This window comes from Acanthochromis polyacanthus, chromosome 23 (assembly GCF_021347895.1).
Source record: "Acanthochromis polyacanthus isolate Apoly-LR-REF ecotype Palm Island chromosome 23, KAUST_Apoly_ChrSc, whole genome shotgun sequence".
NCBI lineage: Eukaryota > Metazoa > Chordata > Actinopteri > Pomacentridae > Acanthochromis > Acanthochromis polyacanthus.
The window spans coordinates 4,053,999-4,074,837 of NC_067135.1; the positions used below are offsets into that span (position 1 = coordinate 4,053,999).

Consider the following 20,839-nt stretch of genomic DNA (forward strand, 5'->3'; position numbering starts at 1 on the left):
TAAAGAGAACCGGCAAACCAATGAGACGTGGCTTACGAGGAGCCAAACCCATCGCGTCATAAACCTGCCAACTGCGAGTGGGTCAACGGTGAAAACACCGACGCAGCTGATTGGAATGACTGATCGTGTTTGTTTCCCTTCAATATCAGACTCCTCCGTCGTGTTGATAAAGACAACACGACTCACGTGGCGGCGGAGACGGTCGGCGTCGCTCAGCTGGTTCCATAAATCAGCATCCAGCCCGACAGGCAGGACTTTAGTCTTCAAAGCAGACAGATACCAGCATCCTGTTTGACAGAAATGGCCTCTGTGACACTAAGTTGAAAGGAATGCATGGTATGGGAGGGAGCACAGCGGTGTGTTGTGTAAGCCCTGGCAACTGTTGGCAAGCTGCCGTCCAAATCTCCAGCGCACACACAGTCAACAGGTCGATCTTGGGCTGGGCGGCGGGTTTTAGAGTGACGGATCGTGACGGGATCATTAAGACAGCCTTTGTTTGGCAAATAATCCCGACATGGCCTCCTCCTTTTTTGCAATTCAAAGTGAAGTTGTGAATAATTCCAATCACGTGTAGCTATAAAGACTCACCCAGTAGCTATTTATAGCACAGAGTGACTTTTCACATGGTTTTGACTGGTGGAGTTTAAAGGCCCATTTCAAACATTCAAATGAGCAAGCTGCCTGTAATCAAATAGGACTTTAGGACTCATTAATTGCATTTGTTTATTGTTCTGTTTTTATTAAAATGTCAAAAAAAGGAACCGGTGAATTCTATCCAGTCTCCAGGTTGAATTAGGGTTTAATTTGGTACTTATTACTGCTCTACAGTGTCCTGTTTGACTTCACAAGGGGTCATTTTTAAAATGTTGCAACTCTAAATATGGCAGATTTAACAAATACACAATAAGTCTGTTTGTTTTTTCAGTTAGTTTTTGAGGGGAAAAAAAGAGAAACTACCATTAAAAAATTGGAGGTCACTTAGAAATGTCCTTATTTTTAGAAGAAAAGCAGTTTTTTCAATAAAGATAACATTAGATGAATCAGAAATCCAGTCTAGACGTTATTAGTGTGGTAAATCACTATTCTAGTTGAAAATTTTTAATAGAATATCTACATTTAAAGCAATTTTATCGAATGTAGAGCAACTTTAATATAGAGCAACTTGAACTAATATCAACTTTAGCTAACACACAGCAGCTTTCCCTTATCTAGAGCAACTTTAGCTAACATAAGGCAACTTTAGCTAACATAGGGCAACTTTAGCTATTTTAGAGCAACTTTAACTAGACTTAGAAACTTTAACTTTCTTAGAAATGTTCTTATTTTTGAAAGAAAAGGCCCATTTCCAGCAACCATCACTCCTGTGTTCTAATGCTACATTGTGTTAGCTAATGGTGTTGAAAGGGTCATTGATGATTAGAAAACCCTTGTGCAGTTTTGCTAGCACATGGATAAAAGTGTGTTTTCATGGAAAACATGAAATTGTCTGGGTAATCCCAAACCTTTGAACAGTAGTGTAGGTCAAGGGATTTACATACCTGAGACTTCTTGAAATTCGCATGTAGTTGCAATAAAAACTTATGACATTTGTCCGTACTTTTTCATAAAGCCAGCTATGATCAAGAAAGTTAACCACATCATGAGAAACACAGGCAAAGCAAAATTAAGTTATGACTATATTCACATATCATTTAATTTCATTCATCTTTGTAAGTTCTTGCTGGGCTATCAATCATTATTGAAGCCCAAAGAATGTGACCTAAGTGCTTCAGTTGAAGGCATCTGCTGTGGAGCTCCTGGTATTTATTCTCATACCAACATCACATGGCTCGTTGCTCAATAAATGTGAGTGAACTGTAAAACCGCCAGGTGACTCAAGATGAAACTGTCTGGGTAATAATCTCAGGATCGCATTATAAGTAACCGGTAAGTGGTGCTACAGGCCTCCTCCTCTGTTTAAAGGTGACTGTTGCAGTTTAATATAGTTTTCTCATAAACCATCTGTCTTGAACATTGCTGTCCTCAAAGGAGTATCCTTGCTGAGTCTTACACTGAGGAGCTGGTTCTCTAATGTCAGGCTATGTATTTGTGGAGGGGTTGTTTAGTCGGGGCACCCCTTTCAAAGAACCATAACTCTAATGTACCTTTTGATGTCAACGTCCAGGAAAGACAGAACTTGATGTATTATTTAAGGGAAGAAGTGATTCAAAAGTGCTGCAATAGGCTGTTTTCACAACAGACATTCTGGCCTGTCACAACAGGAAGTGAAATGAGCAACACTATGAATGGCTTAGTTCTTCTAATTACACAGGAGACGTCCATGACTAGTGTTCAATAATCAAAGGAGCATATTCAGGGTAATAAAAAGCAAATACTCTGTATGTAACTGAAGCTGCTGACAACTAAAAAGTACAGAAAGCGAACAGTCTGTTGGCTGTAAACACCAACGTGATGCTAAACCCTTTGAAGTCTGGACTCTCTCGGCCTTCTTCCTGCAGGTCGGAGCAAACAGGAAGTAGGTGATTGCTCTTCCAACTTGTGGTGTTTGCTGATGCTACGTCTTCTGTTGAGATATTTCCCAAATCTTGACTTGCACGATGTAGTGATATGTTGTTCCTTTAAAGCAACTCAGAACTTCGCAGGGCTACTTTTGCAGCAGTTTGTGGTTTTCTCAAGAGTCAGTGCCGTGTACACACTCTGGCATGATCTGACGCAATGGCGTGGTTGCCTGGGGACCAGACAGCCTTTATATTGTGTATTACAAATACACATAAAGTCAGTCTGGAACTGCTCCATTGAACCAAATCTAGCCCAGTGGCGGGACTACCGATCACAGCTTGAATTGGAGAGAGCCAATCAGCGTAACACATGTGTGACGCAATCACTAAGCGACCTAACAATTGCCTTTCCGCCATGATGTTTTGTAGTTTTAACAGCTTCCTTCGCCGTACAGGGGTCCTGAGGAAAATCTAAGCTCTCCCTTTCAACAGTGGAGGGCAGCATTACGCATTCTATCGTACAGCCTGCCGGAATTAAAAATACATCCTTTTTAAAAAGAAAAGCTTTAAGAGCTGCTTCTTGTTGAAGTTTTAAGGACAAATTCAGCCCGTGCAAAACAGAGGAAAGCGCACGAGAGAAACCTCGCTCTGTTGCGGTCGCATCGTTAACTCCCGCCTCTGGTGCTCTGATTGGTTCGGTCTGATCTGCTCGGAGCTTGAAAACCTGTCAAAATGTGTCAATGGAGGAGGGCTAGACCGTATTCCCGTATATCCCTTATAACGGGAATACAGTCTAGCTAAGCTAGGCTAATGGCGTGGTATTCTGACAGCTTAGTGAGGACGTATGATGCATTGAGCTCGATGCTAACTTATGTAAAATGACAGGCGTTTAGTAATTGACGCATTTATTTATTTACCTTTATTTAACCAGGAAGTCCCATTGAGATTCGAGATTTCTTTCACAAGAGAGACCTGGCCAAGGTAGCAGCCACAAAATAAACAATAAAACAGCTCATTAACATATCTGAATGTTTTTAGTTTGAGTTTTTTTTTTTTGAAAATTATTACGTGGCCATGGTGCATGATGGGAGAACGATGTTTTACCAAAATCTGCTAGAGTCTGGGGAACATTCAGAAGCGACCAGTTGGAAGGGCACAAATGGTAACGACTAGAACTGAAAATGTTGGAGACAAAGCGGCAGTGTGTTTCTGGTGTTTTCTCCTGCTGGAAGTCAGGTCACAAGATGAGACGGACACCCTGATTACTCATCTGACCAGAGACATATGGCTTAAAGACAGAATGAGGTATTCATAAGTGCTCTACCTCCTCACGTGGACCGAGCTGAGGGTTGTGGGTGCGTTGTGATGTGTGTTTGGTGTAAACCTCTGACCAGAAATACCCTGAACAGTTGGAGATTGAAGTTTATAGAAAACATTTGGTGCAGAATTACTCAACAGGAAGCCAAAAACATTTGAAAGACTTTTATGATAAATGCACAAAACTAAACATGACTCATCAGTTTACAGACCCACACATTTATAGAATCATATATGATTCTACCAAAATAGTATTCATTATACTGTAACAGTATTAATTATGCTAATGCTGGGGGAGAATTTAATTATAATAATTAAAACATGACAACTAGTACAAGATATTAGCACTTTCTAATTAAATAAATCTTAATAAATGGTTTATTTTGTCATTGTTAATAAATTATATAGTAACATTTTATATGGAAACAAAGAAAAGGCAAAAAAAATGTGAATATTAAAAAATATTTAACATCTAATGTTGAAATTTAAACACCTCTGAATTTACTGTAATTGGGAATTTATGTGATTTTAAATCCAATATTTGGAAACTTCCAGGTGACCTAATTAAATTAAATTAAATTAAATTAAATTTTTGCAACCCTTAAGTTCAATTGTTACTTCATAGATTTAAGAATTTAAGTTGAGTAAAAAAAAAAAAAAGAATAAATAACTACCTGGTGAAATTCTTTTAACTTTGTTTTGTTTTTGTTTTTTCATTTAAAAAATTTAAATATCTGTGTGACAAAAGATATGTATGCATGCCTCAGGATTATTCTGTAAGTCATGGAATCCAAGAAAAAAAAATTGAATTAAATTAAATTGGAATCCAAGAAAAAAAATAACACTACATTTTTGTTATTTGATTCTTTAACTTAAAATAATAATTAAAAAAAAACATTCTAAATTTACAAAACTTAAAAGTACTGCAGAAATTTCAGATAATGCAAATAGAAACTATATTTTAAACATTTAAAAGTTTAGTCGTAGGTGAATTTCACAGAATATTTTAGTTTTTCTCCTGCATAATTTCGAGCCATCAATAATAACTTTTGTGTTGCTAATTTGTTAAACATCTACAATGAAGAGGAACAACAGAAAATGATGGTTTTTACTTCCAAACAAGCCGCTCTGGCATGCAGGAGGAAAATAAATACGAAATATGATTATTTATGTGAGATAAATGTATCATGTAAGTTATAAACATGTGTGTTTGTGTTTATTTATGGTTAGTAATGATGTAATAGGACATAAAAGCATCAAAATCTGAGATAAAAACAAGAGAACATCAGTAAACTGTTGAAGGCACCTCTGCTTTTCTTCCCACCTGTATCTCCTGACTCCAGGGCCACATCCTCTTCACTCTGGACACCTAATCCCCATAAGCCTCCATAATACCCCGGACAGTGAGAGCAGAGGAAGTGGGGAAAGGAGAGTCTGAGCTTAACGACCTTCCAAGCCGATTACAGGCCGGCCACGTTTCACAAACAGGAGAAAAGAGAGGTCACATGTAGCTCAGAGACAGAAGTGATAAAAACTGGTGAGACTCTGCTGAATCGTACGAGTGCTTGCTGCTTTTACAAGAGCAGACAGAGAAATGATGAGCCACCAGAGGGCAGCACAGGCGTGGGGGTAATTACACAACTGGAGAAAGTGTGTTACTCGACCAGAGGGAGCCGTGACCTGACCTAAAGACAGAAAGTATCACAGAGGAGGATTAAAAGGCAGCATAGTCAGAGGATTAACAAAGTAGCCGGTCCAAAAGTTTCCCCTCCAGCATCTTTGAATCTCTAAATCCCCTCTGTTGTTGTGTGATGCCCGGCACCTCCGAGTAATCAGGCGTAGATACAATGGAAGTCAGTGTGGAGTATCAGTTTACAGTTTACTGCAGTGGAGCTTTTGTGGTCTTTGTGTGGATTAAAAGCTTGACTTTTACAGTAAATAACCGAAGTGACAACAACCCTGTGCAACGCCAGCTAAATGTCAAATGAGTGAAAATGGACTCTCTCATTAGAGACCAACAGTTTAGATCTGATTAATAAGGCAAACGTTAGGACAAAAAGTGTAAAAATCATCCCTGTGTGTGTTTATATATGTGTGTATATACATATACACTCACCAAAAATATAAACGCAACACTTTTGTTTTTGCTCCCATTTTTTACGAGATGAACTCAAAAATGTAAAACTTTTTCCACATACACAATATCACCATTTCTCTCAAATATTGTTCACAAATCTGTCTAAATCTGTGATAGTGAGCACTTCTCCTTTGCTGAGATAATCCATCCCACCTCACAGGTGTGCCATATCAAGATGCTGATTCAAAACTGCACCTTTCAGAGTGTCCTTTTATTGTGGGCAGTCTAAGGCACTAATTATGGCCTCTAATCAGCATCTTGATATGGCACACCTGTGAGGTGGGATGGATTATCTCAGCAAAGGAGAAGTGCTCACTATCACACATTTAGACAGATTTCTGAACAATATTGGAGAGAAATGGTGATATTGTGTATGTGGAAGAAGTTTTAGATCTTTGAGTTCATCTCATAAAAAATGGGAGCAAAAACAAAAGTGTTGCGTTTATATTTTTGTTGAGTGTATACATATATATAAATGTATGTATGTGTGTGTGTATATGTATACATATACATATATATATACATATATATATATGTATATGTGTATGTGTGTATATATATGTGTGTGTATATATATATACAGTGTTGGGGAGTAACGGAATACATGTACCGCCGTTACGTATTTAGAATAATAATTATGAGTAACTGTATTCCGGTACAGTTACTGTTTTTAAACGTGGTATTTAGAATACAGTTACTTTCATCATACCATTGGAATACTCATGTCTTTTTCACTTATGTATTTATTTTTTTTTATATCACCAAAATATAAATAAATTGCGTGTTGCACTGGCTATCCCATAATTCCCAGTAACATGCATCTCACTCCCGCTCACTACCGATGACTAGCTACGAGAATCAGCATTCACATGCGTGGTCGAGTATGGATTCAGAGGAGAAGCCGGGCTGCTCGGAGCCACAACCACTGCAGAGTCAACCTTCCAGCAATGAAGGAAAAAGTGCATTCACGTCCTGGAAATTTAAGCATTTTTTTACACTGAAAAAGGAGACGGGCTAGTGAAATTTCACGGTGCAGTGCAATCTTTGTCTGCCAACAACCAACTCCTATCTGCATCCAAAGACGCAACCTCTAACCTGAAGAAGCACCTTAAAGTAAGTGTTTTTTTCTACTGTGATTTTTCCATTTAGCTTTGCTTTTAGTGGATGATTTGACAGTGCCATGTTGATACAGATACGCAAGTTTTCTTGCAGTTGCTGTTGTTAGATTTAATGTTACATGAAATTTAGCTAACGTTAGCTAATGTTAGCTTAGCTTGTTGTGAGGGTTCTTTGGTAAATGTGCGTTAAAAACACTTTTCTTTTGATGTGCAATGGACGTCAGTTCACAATACTATGTTACTGTGCAATAACTGTTTTTAGTGCTGTGACCGTATCATTTATAGGCACTCCTCATCGCAAGATGAGCACTTTGAAATGTCTCTCTTGCTGCGCTACAACCGCACTACCTGGACTGTTGATTAGGGAAATAATATAGGTTGGTGGCTTCAGATAAAACCTACAGTTTTTGCATTCGCCAGATGTTAAAGCCATTGTTCAAAGTTGAGGTTTGATTCATCAACAAGAAAATGTTGGATTCAGCCATATATTTCATGGGTTTTACTTGCACTTTTTTTTATATCATCTATTGTGGCATAACGTTTTTTTCCCATGTGAGTACAAAATACAGATTTTTCTTTTAAACATGCAAGGTTAAAAACAGCTGGTGCAATGTTCAAGCACGTTGTCACTTTATTACAGAAAACAGAATTAGAATCTGTTGATACTTTAATAAATTTAAGAAAATAATTAAAGTGTAAGGGTTTTGTTTTTGCCTGTCAATAGATGTTTAGCACTACTATGCCTTTGTTTTCCTGCAGGAATAGATACAAATAAATAACAGGTTTCGTTCACTTGAACTTTTTTTAAGAGGAAGTATTCTAGTATTCAGAATACAGTACCAAGATCAACCAATGTAACGTAATACATTACAAAATACATTTTAAAGTAGGTATTCAGTATTCTGTAACTAAATATAATTTCAAAGTATTCTCCCCAACACTGTATATATATACACACACACATATATATATATATATATATATATATATATATATATATATATATACACACGTGGACAAAATTGTTGGTACCCCTCAGTTAAAGAAGGAAAAACCCACAATTCTCACTGAAATCACTTGAAACTCACAAAAGTAACAATAAATAAAAATTTATTGAAAATTAAATAATCAAAAACAGCCATTACTTTTGAATTGTTGATTAACATAATTATTTAAAAAAAAACAAACTAATGAAACAGGCCTGGACAAAAATGATGGTACCTCTATAAAAGATTGAAAACTATTTGACCAGAGTGACATGATTAACTCAGGTGTGTCATTTAATTGACATCACAGGTGTTTCCAAACTCATAATCAGTCAGTCTGCCTATTTAAAGGGAGACAAGTAGTCACTCTGCTGTTTGGTGAAAAGGTGTGTACCACACTGAACATGGACAACAGAAAGCCAAGGAGAGAATTGTCCCAGGACATCCGAAAAAAAATGATAGACAAACATCTTAAAGGTAAAGGCTATAAGACCATCTCTAAACAGCTTGAAGTTCCTGTGACAACAGTGGCTCATATTATTCAGAAGTTCAAGACCCACGGGACAGTAGCCAACCTCCCTGGACGTGGCCGCAGGAGGAAAATTGATGACAAACTGAAGAGACGGATCGTTGGAATTGTATCCAAAGAGCCCAAAGCAACCTCCAAAGAAATTAAAGGTGAACTCCAAGGCCAAGGTACATCAGTGTCAGATCGCACCATTCGTCGTTGTTTGAGCCAAAGTGGACTTCATGGGAGACGACCAAGGAGGACACCACTGCTGAAAAAAACTCATAAAAAAGCCAGACTGGAATTTGCAAAAATGCATGTTGACAAGCCACAAAGCTTCTGGGAGAATGTCCTTTGGACAGATGAGACCAAACTGGAGCTTTTTGGTAAGGCACATCAACTCTATGTTCATAGACTCAAAAACCAAGCATACGAAGAAAAGAACACTGTCCCTACGGTGAAACATGGAGGAGGCTCAGTAATGTTTTGGGCTGCTTTGCTGCATCTGGCACAGGGTGTCTTGAAAGTGTGCAAGGTACGATGAAATCTGAAGACTATCAAGGCATTCTGGAGAGAAATGTGCTGCCTAGTGTCAGAAAGCTTGGTCTCAGTCGCAGGTCATGGGTCTTCCAACAGGACAACGATCCAAAACACACAGCCAAAAACACCCAAGAATGGCTGAGAGAAAAGCGTTGGACTATTCTAAAGTGGCCTTCTATGAGCCCAGATCTGAATCCCATTGAACATATGTGGAAGGAGCTGAAACATGCCATTTGGAGAAGACACCCATCAAACCTGAGACAACTGGAGCTGTTTGCTCATGAGGAGTGGGCCAAAATACCTGTTGACAGCTGCAGAATGCTCATTGACAAATACAGAAATCGTTTAATTGCAGTGATTGCCTCAAAAGGTTGTGCAACAAAATATTAAGTTATGGGTACCATCATTTTTGTCCAGCCCTATTTCATTAGTTTGTTTTTTTAAATAATTATGTTAATCAACAATTCAAAAGTAATGGCTGTTTTTGATTATTTAATTTTCAATAAATTTTTATTTATTGTTACTTTTGTGAGTTTCAAGTGATTTCAGTGAGAATTGTGGGTTTTCCTTCTTTAACTGAGGGGTACCAACAATTTTGTCCACGTGTGTATATATATATATATATATATAAAACCAAAAAAATAACCAAAACAATGCTTTTACAGCACAGGAGGATGATACAAAGATGAAGATAAAGGAGCAAAAATGTGCACAATGTGACAGAATTTATATATCTCAGAATAAAAACATGATACTGCATGTGCAATGAATAGCAATTGCAACGTATAGCAGTAGAATTACATACAATTGTGGCAAAATAATACAAATTCATACATTTGTATGGTGGAAAAAGTACAAACTAAAGGGTGCAAATTAAAGGCATTTTTAAGGGTGGCCAAAATACCACAGCTGCCTTTCAACAGTCACTGCATTTCCTGTCTAACTAGGACGAGAGGCCGCAATGTCAGCCTAAAAGTACATGTTGTATTGGTTGCTTGTCAGGCGACGACACAAGAATGTTGTGTTTCATGTTCAGTTTTACTGTGGGTGGAGAAAAGCTCTGGCGTGATGAAATCACGTTGGCAGGTTTCGACATATGGCTGAGCATCTTATTACCCGTCGATGCTCAGAAATGGCCTCGCCCTGCCAGAAGCAACGCAGCGGAAGAGGACGTTTTGCAAAATCTCAAGCGAGTGGTCAGTGTGGTGGCTTTGTGTCACATTGCAGCGTCAGCCACATAAACATGTTGCCTCTTCACTAACAGACATGCAACTGGAGTGGAGCAGGAAGTACGTAGGCCTCTGTACAATATCACTTAAAAGTCAAAAGATTCCCACTTCATTATCTCACATTAACTGAATTATTTCTAAGATGGTAAGCAGAGTATTTCTTCTTATGAGTGGCCAAACAAATACTTCATATTGAACACAAAGGCCCCGAAGTAGAAAGACAAGGCAGCAAAATACAGAATACTACTGTGACAGAAGTAAAAAAAACAAAACTGTGCATTATTACATAAACACAGTTATAAATTGCACATGCAGCATAATGCTATTTTGAGACATGAAGTTCTGTCACAATGTGCACATTTTTCTATTTTTTCTTCATCTTTGTATCATCCTTCTGTGTTATAAATGCATTGTTTTGTCATTAATGGAAAGCACCTTGAGGGTTTTAAGGAACTAAAACCAGCTTCAATTTAATCTTGACTACTAGATAATGCATTTTGAAAAAGTATCAACCAGCCAAAGGGATGTTTAAATTCATCCATGCAGAGGGAATGCAGAAAAGTAGTAGAAAAAATGTATATATGTAAGTATCTTCTCACAATGTACAATTTAACACTTAGTGACCACATACAGGTAGATAAATCTCTTTATTCAGTTGTTACAAAAATACAGCAGCTATAAAGATTTCATGCCGTTGCTGCCGTCGTTTTGAGGGCGAGGTCCTTCTGCTCACTTCTTGCTGCGGTCATGACAGGCGCAGGTCAAACTGGCGACCAGGATCACAAACTCGCTGAAGTCGATCTCAGAGTCGCCGTTAACATCCAGACCTTTCAGCATCTTGTCCACCGCATCTTGGTTCTTTGCGTTCTGTGGGAACCAACGAAACACCATCAGTGCTGCTAGCAGTGAGTCAAATTCAACACTCAAAATTAATTTATGCAAGTTCAACAATAGATCTTTTGACAGAGAAATGAAGAGTTATTGATGAACACACCTTAATAATGAACCTCAAAGCTGCAGAATGGCAGTTTTATTGTTCTAATTTTTAAGGATGTAATGCAAAGCAACCACCGAAACTATGGCATGAAAGCAAAAGATGGGTTTTAACTATCTTTAAATCATGTGATTTTAGCAGTTGCTGTGTTTTTTTTTCCCACAGCATGAGTCAATATACAGGATTAGTCAAAAAGAATGGACTGATCTCCTTAAGCACTATTTAAATAAGGAAAAGCAAACAGAAAACTCCAGCCGAGTCACAAGTATTCTACTCACAATCAACTTTTATTTGATGTTTATGGTCATCGAATTACATCGAATACCAGCAGCGATCAACTCAGTAGATTGTGATACGCTGATCTGAGTCTGGGAGGAATTCTCTTATTGCATTGATGTTGGCTGTGCTGCAGTTGAACTCTTGTAAGACAGGAAATAAAAGCTGATTGTGAGTGGAATACTTGTGACTTGACTGGAGTTTTCGATTGCTTTACCCCATTAAAATACTGCGTAATCGAATCGGTTCATTCTTTCTAAATAACCCTGTATATTAACTCATAGTGGGAGGAAAAAAACCACATCCAGCACAGATCTCCCTCTCCAAGAGTGGACGTACCTTAAGCAGTCCAGGCAGCTCTTTCTGCAACAAAGTCTTGGCTTCAGCGTTGGTTAATGTGTCCGGTTTTCCTTCGCCAGCTGCATAAGTATCAAAAGTCTTCATCAGGATGGCCATGGCTGTCTCTAGCTGCGTCATGGTTGAAGCTCAGTGGGTGGATGGTACGACAAAAGAGAGAAAAATGGAAGAGCAGGTAGACACAGCAGGAGAAGTGAACAAAGAGAGAGACGACTCTTTTGATACCTTTTGTGAAATGGGTTTGGAAGCAGAGATCTAAAGGCAGGCCTGGACTGGCAATTGGGAGAGGTGGGACTTTTCCCGGTGGCCTGCCTCCTTATTGGCCTGCCTGGACAGGCCAGCCACGGACTGGCAGGCCAATGAAAAAAAGTTGATCGGCTTTTTGGCAGACAGGCCAGAGACAGCAGCGCCAGAAGCCTTACAGAGTACACGCCCACCCTCCTGTCACTCACACAAAGCACGTGCTCTGAGCTCTAAATCAGAAGGATAGGGATTGGTCAAAGTGACATTTTTTTAGAAGAAACGTGCCATGATTGGTTAGTTGCTTTATGTCCCGCCCCTTCATAGCGAGAACAGGGAAGCATGCACTGCAGAGCGGGGATATGAGAGTGAGGCCAGAGAGTGGAAGGAGCGGAGATTATGGAGCACCCTTACTTCAAGTAAGTTTACAAACGGTCGGTTCTTCTCACAAATGCATCATCAGACTTCAAAGGCCAAAATATAATAAAAAATGTCTGGCCCAGATAAGCTCCACAGGTGTCAGGTGGGTTGCAGGAAGCCTGAAAACGTTTGAGACCCCCTCTTCAGGTAGGATAGGCAGTTGACTTACAATTTTCAGTTATAAAATGAACATTGGTGTTTGCATATACTATTAGCTATGACCAGCTGACATCTAAATGATTTGCTGACAAAATAATATATATTTTTTTTAATTCAACATGTTATATAAATAATAGGAAAAGGAAAACATTGGAAAAATTGGTGAGGGTAGTGAAGAGATTACATGTTGTATTGGTTGCTTGTCAGGCGACGACACAAGAATGTTGTGTTTCATGTTCAGTTTTACTGTGGGTGGAGAAAAGCTCTGGCGTGATGAAATCACGTTGGCAGGTTTCGACATATGGCTGACCATCTTATTACCCGTCGATGCTCACAAATGGCCTCGCCCTGCCAGAAGCAACGCAGCGGAAGAGGACGTTTTGCAAAATCTCAAGCGAGTGGTCAGTGCGGTGGCTTTGTGTCACATTGCAGCGTCAGCCACATAAACATGTTGCCTCTTCACTAACAGACATGCAACTGGAGTGGAGCAGGAAGTACGTAGGCCTCTGTACAATATCACTTAAAAGTCAAAAGATTCCCACTTCATTATCTCACATTAACTGAATTATTTCTAAGATGGTAAGCAGAGTATTTCTTCTTATGAGTGACCAAACAAATACTTCATATTGAACACAAAGGCCCCGAAGTAGAAAGACAAGGCAGCAAAATACAGAATACTACTGTGACAGAAGTAAAAAACAAAAAAACAAAACTGTGCATTATTACATAAACACAGTTATAAATTGCACATGCAGCATAATGCTATTTTGAGACATGAAGTTCTGTCACAATGTGCACATTTTCTATTTTTTCTTCATCTTTGTAACATCCTTCTGTGTTATAAATGCATTGTTTTGTCATTAATGGAAAGCACCTTTAGGGCTTAAGGAACTAAAACCAGCTTCAATTTAATCTTGACTACTAGATAATGCATTTTGAAAAAGTATCAACCACCCAAAGGGATGTTTAAATTCATCCATGCAGAGGGAATGCAGAAAAGTAGTAGAAAAAAATGTATATATGTAAGTATCTTCTCACAATGTGCAATTTAACACTTAGTGACCACATACAGGTAGATAAATCTGTTTATTCAGTTGTTACAAAAATACAGCAGCTATAAAGATTTCATGCCGTTGCTGCCGTCGTTTTGAGGGCGAGGTCCTCCTGCTCACTTCTTGCTGCGGTCATGACAGGCGCAGGTCAAACTGGCGACCAGGATCACAAACTCGCTGAAGTCGATCTCAGAGTCGCCGTTAACATCCAGACCTTTCAGCATCTTGTCCACCTCATCTTGGTTCTTTGCGTTCTGTGGGAACCAACGAAACACCATCAGTGCTGCTAGCAGTGAGTCAAATTCAACACTCAAAATTAATTTATGCAAGTTCAACAATAGATCTTTTGACAGAGAAATGAAGAGTTATTGATGAACACACCTTAATAATGAACCTCAAAGCTGCAGAATGGCAGTTTTATTGTTCTAATTTTTAAGGATGTAATGCAAAGCAACCACCGAAACTATGGCATGAAAGCAAAAGATGGGTTTTAACTATCTTTAAATCATGTGATTTTAGCAGTTGCTGTGTTTTTTTTTCCCCACAGCATGAGTCAATATACAGGATTAGTCAAAAAGAATGGACTGATCTCCTTAAGCACTATTTAAATAAGGAAAAGCAAACAGAAAACTCCAGCCGAGTCACAAGTATTCTACTCACAATCAACTTTTATTAGATGTTTATGGTCATCGAATTACATCGAATACCAGCAGCGATCAACTCAGTAGATTGTGATACGCTGATCTGAGTCTGGGAGGAATTCTCTTATTGCATTGATGTTGGCCGTGCTGCAGTTGAACTCTTGTAAGACAGGAAATAAAAGCTGATTGTGAGTGGAATACTTGTGACTTGACTGGAGTTTTCGATTGCTTTACCCCATTAAAATACTGCGTAATCGAATCGGTTCATTCTTTCTAAATAACCCTGTATATTAACTCATAGTGGGAGGAAAAAAACCACATCCAGCACAGATCTCCCTCTCCAAGAGTGGACGTACCTTAAGCAGTCCAGGCAGCTCTTTCTGCAACAAAGTCTTGGCTTCAGCGTTGGTTAATGTGTCCGGTTTTCCTTCGCCAGCTGCATAAGTATCAAAAGTCTTCATCAGGATGGCCATGGCTGTCTCTAGCTGCGTCATGGTTGAAGCTCAGTGGGTGGATGGTACGACAAAAGAGAGAAAAATGGAAGAGCAGGTAGACACAGCAGGAGAAGTGAACAAAGAGAGAGACGACTCTTTTGATACCTTTTGTGAAATGGGTTTGGAAGCAGAGATCTAAAGGCAGGCCTGGACTGGCAATTGGGAGAGGTGGGACTTTTCCCGGTGGCCTGCCTCCTTATTGGCCTGCCTGGACAGGCCAGCCACGGACTGGCAGGCCAATGAAAAAAAGTTGATCGGCTTTTTGGCAGACAGGCCAGAGACAGCAGCGCCAGAAGCCTTACAGAGTACACGCCCACCCTCCTGTCACTCACACAAAGCACGTGCTCTGAGCTCTAAATCAGAAGGATAGGGATTGGTCAAAGTGACATTTTTTTAGAAGAAACGTGCCATGATTGGTTAGTTGCTTTATGTCCCGCCCCTTCATAGCGAGAACAGGGAAGCATGCACTGCAGAGCGGGGATATGAGAGTGAGGCCAGAGAGTGGAAGGAGCGGAGATTATGGAGCACCCTTACTTCAAGTAAGTTTACAAACGGTCGGTTCTTCTCACAAATGCATCATCAGACTTCAAAGGCCAAAATATAATAAAAAATGTCTGGCCCAGATAAGCTCCACAGGTGTCAGGTGGGTTGCAGGAAGCCTGAAAACGTTTGAGACCCCCTCTTCAGGTAGGATAGGCAGTTGACTTACAATTTTCAGTTATAAAATGAACATTGGTGTTTGCATATACTATTAGCTATGACCAGCTGACATCTAAATGATTTGCTGACAAAATAATATATTTTTTTTTAATTCAACATGTTATATAAATAATAGGAAAAGGAAAACATTGGAAAAATTGGTGAGGGTAGTGAAGAGATTACATGTTGTATTGGTTGCTTGTCAGGCGACGACACAAGAATGTTGTGTTTCATGTTCAGTTTTACTGTGGGTGGAGAAAAGCTCTGGCGTGATGAAATCACGTTGGCAGGTTTCGACATATGGCTGACCATCTTATTACCCGTCGATGCTCACAAATGGCCTCGCCCTGCCAGAAGCAACGCAGCGGAAGAGGACGTTTTGCAAAATCTCAAGCGAGTGGTCAGTGTGGTGGCTTTGTGTCACATTGCAGCGTCAGCCACATAAACATGTTGCCTCTTCACTAACAGACATGCAACTGGAGTGGAGCAGGAAGTACGTAGGCCTCTGTACAATATCACTTAAAAGTCAAAAGATTCCCACTTCATTACCTCACATTAACTGAATTATTTCTAAGATGGTAAGCAGAGTATTTCTTCTTATGAGTGACCAAACAAATACTTCATATTGAACACAAAGGCCCCGAAGTAGAAAGACAAGGCAGCAAAATACAGAATACTACTGTGACAGAAGTAAAAAACAAAAAAACAAAACTGTGCATTATTACATAAACACAGTTATAAATTGCACATGCAGCATAATGCTATTTTGAGACATGAAGTTCTGTCACAATGTGCACATTTTTCTATTTTTTCTTCATCTTTGTAACATCCTTCTGTGTTATAAATGCATTGTTTTGTCATTAATGGAAAGCACCTTGAGGGTTTTAAGGAACTAAAACCAGCTTCAATTTAATCTTGACTACTAGATAATGCATTTTGAAAAAGTATCAACCAGCCAAAGGGATGTTTAAATTCATCCATGCAGAGGGAATGCAGAAAAGTAGTAGAAAAAATGTATATATGTAAGTATCTTCTCACAATGTACAATTTAACACTTAGTGACCACATACAGGTAGATAAATCTCTTTATTCAGTTGTTACAAAAATACAGCAGCTATAAAGATTTCATGCCATTGCTGCCGTCGTTTTGAGGGCGAGGTCCTTCTGCTCACTTCTTGCTGCGGTCATGACAGGCGCAGGTCAAACTGGCGACCAGGATCACAAACTCGCTGAAGTCGATCTCAGAGTCGCCGTTAAAATCCAGACCTTTCAGCATCTTGTCCACCGCATCTTGGTTCTTTGCGTTCTGTGGGAACCAACGAAACACCATCAGTGCTGCTAGCAGTGAGTCAAATTCAACACTCAAAATTAATTTATGCAAGTTCAACAATAGATCTTTTGACAGAGAAATGAAGAGTTATTGATGAACACACCTTAATAATGAACCTCAAAGCTGCAGAATGGCAGTTTTATTGTTCTAATTTTTAAGGATGTAATGCAAAGCAACCACCGAAACTATGGCATGAAAGCAAAAGATGGGTTTTAACTATCTTTAAATCATGTGATTTAGCAGTTGCTGTGTTTTTTTTTCCCACAGCATGAGTCAATATACAGGATTAGTCAAAAAGAATGGACTGATCTCCTTAAGCACTATTTAAATAAGGAAAAGCAAACAGAAAACTCCAGCCGAGTCACAAGTATTCTACTCACAATCAACTTTTATTTGATGTTTATGGTCATCGAATTACATCGAATACCAGCAGCGATCAACTCAGTAGATTGTGATACGCTGATCTGAGTCTGGGAGGAATTCTCTTATTGCATTGATGTTGGCCGTGCTGCAGTTGAACACTTGTAAGACAGGAAATAAAAGCTGATTGTGAGTGGAATACTTGTGACTTGACTGGAGTTTTCGATTGCTTTACCCCATTAAAATACTGCGTAATCGAATCGGTTCATTCTTTCTAAATAACCCTGTATATTAACTCAAGGTGGGAGGAAAAAAAACCACATCCAGCACAGATCTCCCTCTCCAAGAGTGGACGTACCTTAAGCAGTCCAGGCAGCTCTTTCTGCAACAAAGTCTTGGCTTCAGCGTTGGTTAATGTGTCCGGTTTTCCTTCGCCAGCTGCATAAGTATCAAAAGTCTTCATCAGGATGGCCATGGCTGTCTCTAGCTGCGTCATGGTTGAAGCTCAGTGGGTGGATGGTACGAAAAAAGAGAGAAAAATGGAAGAGCAGGTCGACACAGCAGGAGAAGTGAACAAAGAGAGAGACGACTCTTTTTATACCTTTTGTGAAATGGGCTTGGAAGCAGAGATCTAAAGGTCAGGTAATACTCTCCTGTTTGAGAGAGGTGGTAGCTCCAACTGTGTCAACAGAACCCTGATCGCACAACGCCCATTGTACACATCATCTGAAAGGCCATAGACAGCTTTAGTCATCTTTTTATTGATGTAAGGGAAGGGCTTCCCCCGCAAAGGCAGTTGATTCTCTGATTTGTTTAATTTGATTCAGTGTAAATCCTAATTGTTTCATTGTGCAATCTGAAATACTAATCTTGTACTGATTGTTTTGTGTGTCTTCAGTAAATGTTGTTGGTGGTTGTGTGTGTGTTTCCACATAGGACTGGAATTGGACGCCAACGGGAAAGTTATGACAAGTTAGAAAAGCGCATGACAGTGCTCGTGTGATTTTGTTCTCTCATCGGCCTGACTTCCTGGAAATGCAGGTCTTTTGTGAGGTATCCTGCACCGAAGCATCACTTTGGCCACATCAAACACAACGAGCCATGAACATGATGTGAAGCAACATTTTGCATCTGCAATAAATTACAGCAATTAGATGCCACATTAGACTGTAAATGGTACATTACAGAAGGGCTTAAAGACTATAAAAGTAAATGTGAGCACCTGAGTCGTGTTTTAGGACTTTAATTTATGTGCATCATATCTAAAACCAACATCTTATATCACCCACTGCACTGATGTTGTGAGCTGTATAAACAGAGGTGTAAGTTTGCAAGAACGTACAGTCCCGTACGAAAGTGTGAGAAAATGGCAGTCATGTGCACAGTGGTTAACACCTTTTGCAGGCCATGTCATCAAGTATGCAGCTGGTATGGAGGTCAAAGTCAGTGCTCTGAAAGGTTTGCCTGTCCCTACAGCTGTGGGAGTGTCTCTGTAGCCTTTAACACTCTTTATCCGTTACAAACCGGATGAATCATTGGGTCAAGTTTCTCCCTGTTTGGAAATACTACTGCAATTAATAGATGCCTATCAGTCTGGCACACCTGATATGATGTTGTCACAACTCTAAATAAATCATCATGTTGACACTAAAAGTCAACTTGTTGCGTAGGTTTTAGTATCATGTATTGCAAATGCTCATTACTTAACATAAAAGAGGTTAAAGGGCCCCTCTCTATATAAATATATATCGTTGGTCAGTAGTTTTATAGTGCTTGAGGAGAGCTGTAGGAGAGCTGGTGTGCTCGGGCTGCAGCAAATTATGAAAAAATACCAATTTAGAGGTGGTGTGGAGTTGCACCCAAGTCATTTTAAAGCATGAAGTACAGAAAAGTAAACTTCCAAATAGCCTTTGTGACTCTGTTTAACACAGATGAGTTTTTAGGAAGCAGTTAGCAACCCATAAACTCTTCAAGGTTATTTTTAGATCTATTTTCTAGTAGCATGATTTTTGCCCAGACTTTATGTGTATATTTATAATTACATGTTCTGCCCAGATAAATTTTTAAATCCAATATTTACACAGTGACTGTACTTACTATACCAGCGAGCATAACAGAAAAAAGTAGTATAAAATTAGGTGTCACAGTTTTTGAAATGGTGTATTAGCTAACATAGTCTCGACTCAGATGGACATTTTGATCATTCTGGGCTCAAAATAAGCATCTTTTGGTGGCAAAAAAAGTATTTTTCCATGTATAGATACTGTATGACAATGTGGTAGTTGCTAACAGATTAGCTTTGTGCAGTTGCAGCTTCACTTTCAGGCTTTTGGGATGCTAAAGACGTAAAAGTATGTAGCCCACGGTAAGCTAACATATTAGCGAACTAACTGAACAGAAGTGCGTAATGAAAACATTTAAGTCTTCACACAAACTGTACTGTCCATTTTTAGAGAAGTAAGAAACATTAATGCAATTAGCTGTCCTGAAGGGTGTGAATAACTGCATATGCGCTCTTCCTAAACTTCCTCATTCATTTTGTGTTTAATTCTGTTTTCAGTAGCCTCATGCTAACGGTGTTTTACCAACAAGGGCTGGAAATTTCAGAAAATTAACACTTAACTTGAGATCTTAGTCAGGTTTGATAATTGTTCTATTGGAAATCGCCTTTGTGAAGTTCAACCACACTAGAAAAAAAACATTACACTTGCAGGCAATTTGCAGGCTGGCAGCACCCGTGAATGTGGTCAAAAATGACATAGGATCTGGATTTGTGAAAAGATTACTTCTATTTTTGCAGTACACTAACAATTACTTGCCTCAGAATGAATAAATACATCTTAGCTGTGATGTCAAAGGACCTCAGCCAAGCTAGGTCCAGTTTAACAACAAGAAAAATGAATTCTGACAGTAGTTTAGTCTCTGAGGATGTGAAAATTGTAGATTCAACCACATGTGATAGATCACAGCTTTATAATTTTATGCCTGCTAGGTGTTAGCCAGAAACAGCAGAGTGATAGTGTGACTGTTTGCACCACAAGAACCAAACCTGCTATTAGTCTCACAAGTCCTGGCCTGAAGAACTCGACACAACCTCACAAATGAATGCAGTTTCTTGTTGCAGATGCAGCAGTAAAACTAGACCAGGACCAAAATCTAGGTGTGTTGTGAGGAAAAATGTGGACTGGAGTTTGTGTAACCTGAACAACACATTAATTCCTCGTGATAAATGATAGATTTTCTGCATCACAGCCACTCAAACTCACCATCTTCTACTATTGCACAATGCACTGGGCCTCTATGTGATGTAAAAAGACAATGACGACTTTCCAAATGATCATTTACAAGAAATATTATGTTAAACATCAACATCAAATTGCAAGTTGCTCTCTCCTTTGCAGGACTTTACTAGACAGCATAAAGGATCTCTGGAAAGTCCAGAGGTGGTATGCTGTACCCCCACGCTGATGGTAACGATGCTTAT

General features: G+C 39.2%; 2 protein-coding genes across 4 annotated transcripts; both read right to left on the reverse strand.

Moving 5' to 3' along the window:
* Nucleotides 1–10,961: 10,961 nt before the first annotated feature.
* On the reverse strand, nt 10,962–12,228 carry LOC110962012 (protein S100-P-like). The gene is made up of 2 exons (XM_022209852.2): nt 11,943–12,228; nt 10,962–11,200 (listed from the first exon to the last, which is right to left on the reverse strand). The coding sequence occupies exons 1-2, from the start codon at nt 12,078–12,080 to the stop codon at nt 11,063–11,065; spliced, it is 276 nt and encodes a 91-aa protein (XP_022065544.2). The 5' UTR covers nt 12,081–12,228; the 3' UTR covers nt 10,962–11,062.
* A 1,618-nt stretch (nt 12,229–13,846) lies between these two features.
* Nucleotides 13,847–17,933, reverse strand: LOC127532420 (protein S100-P-like). Of its 3 annotated transcripts, XM_051944067.1 has the most exons (3): nt 17,714–17,931; nt 16,932–16,971; nt 13,847–14,045 (listed from the first exon to the last, which is right to left on the reverse strand). In XM_051944067.1, exons 1-3 carry the CDS (start codon nt 17,849–17,851, stop codon nt 13,948–13,950), a joined length of 276 nt encoding a protein of 91 aa, XP_051800027.1. In that variant the 5' UTR covers nt 17,852–17,931; the 3' UTR covers nt 13,847–13,947. The 3 variants fall into 3 exon arrangements, with proteins under 3 accessions (XP_051800027.1, XP_051800029.1, XP_051800028.1); XM_051944069.1 differs by lacking the exon at nt 16,932–16,971 and having other exon boundaries at nt 13,847–14,085; nt 17,714–17,933; XM_051944068.1 differs by lacking the exons at nt 16,932–16,971; nt 17,714–17,931 and adding an exon at nt 14,829–15,134 and having other exon boundaries at nt 13,847–14,085.
* Between the last annotated feature and the right edge of the window lie 2,906 nt (nt 17,934–20,839).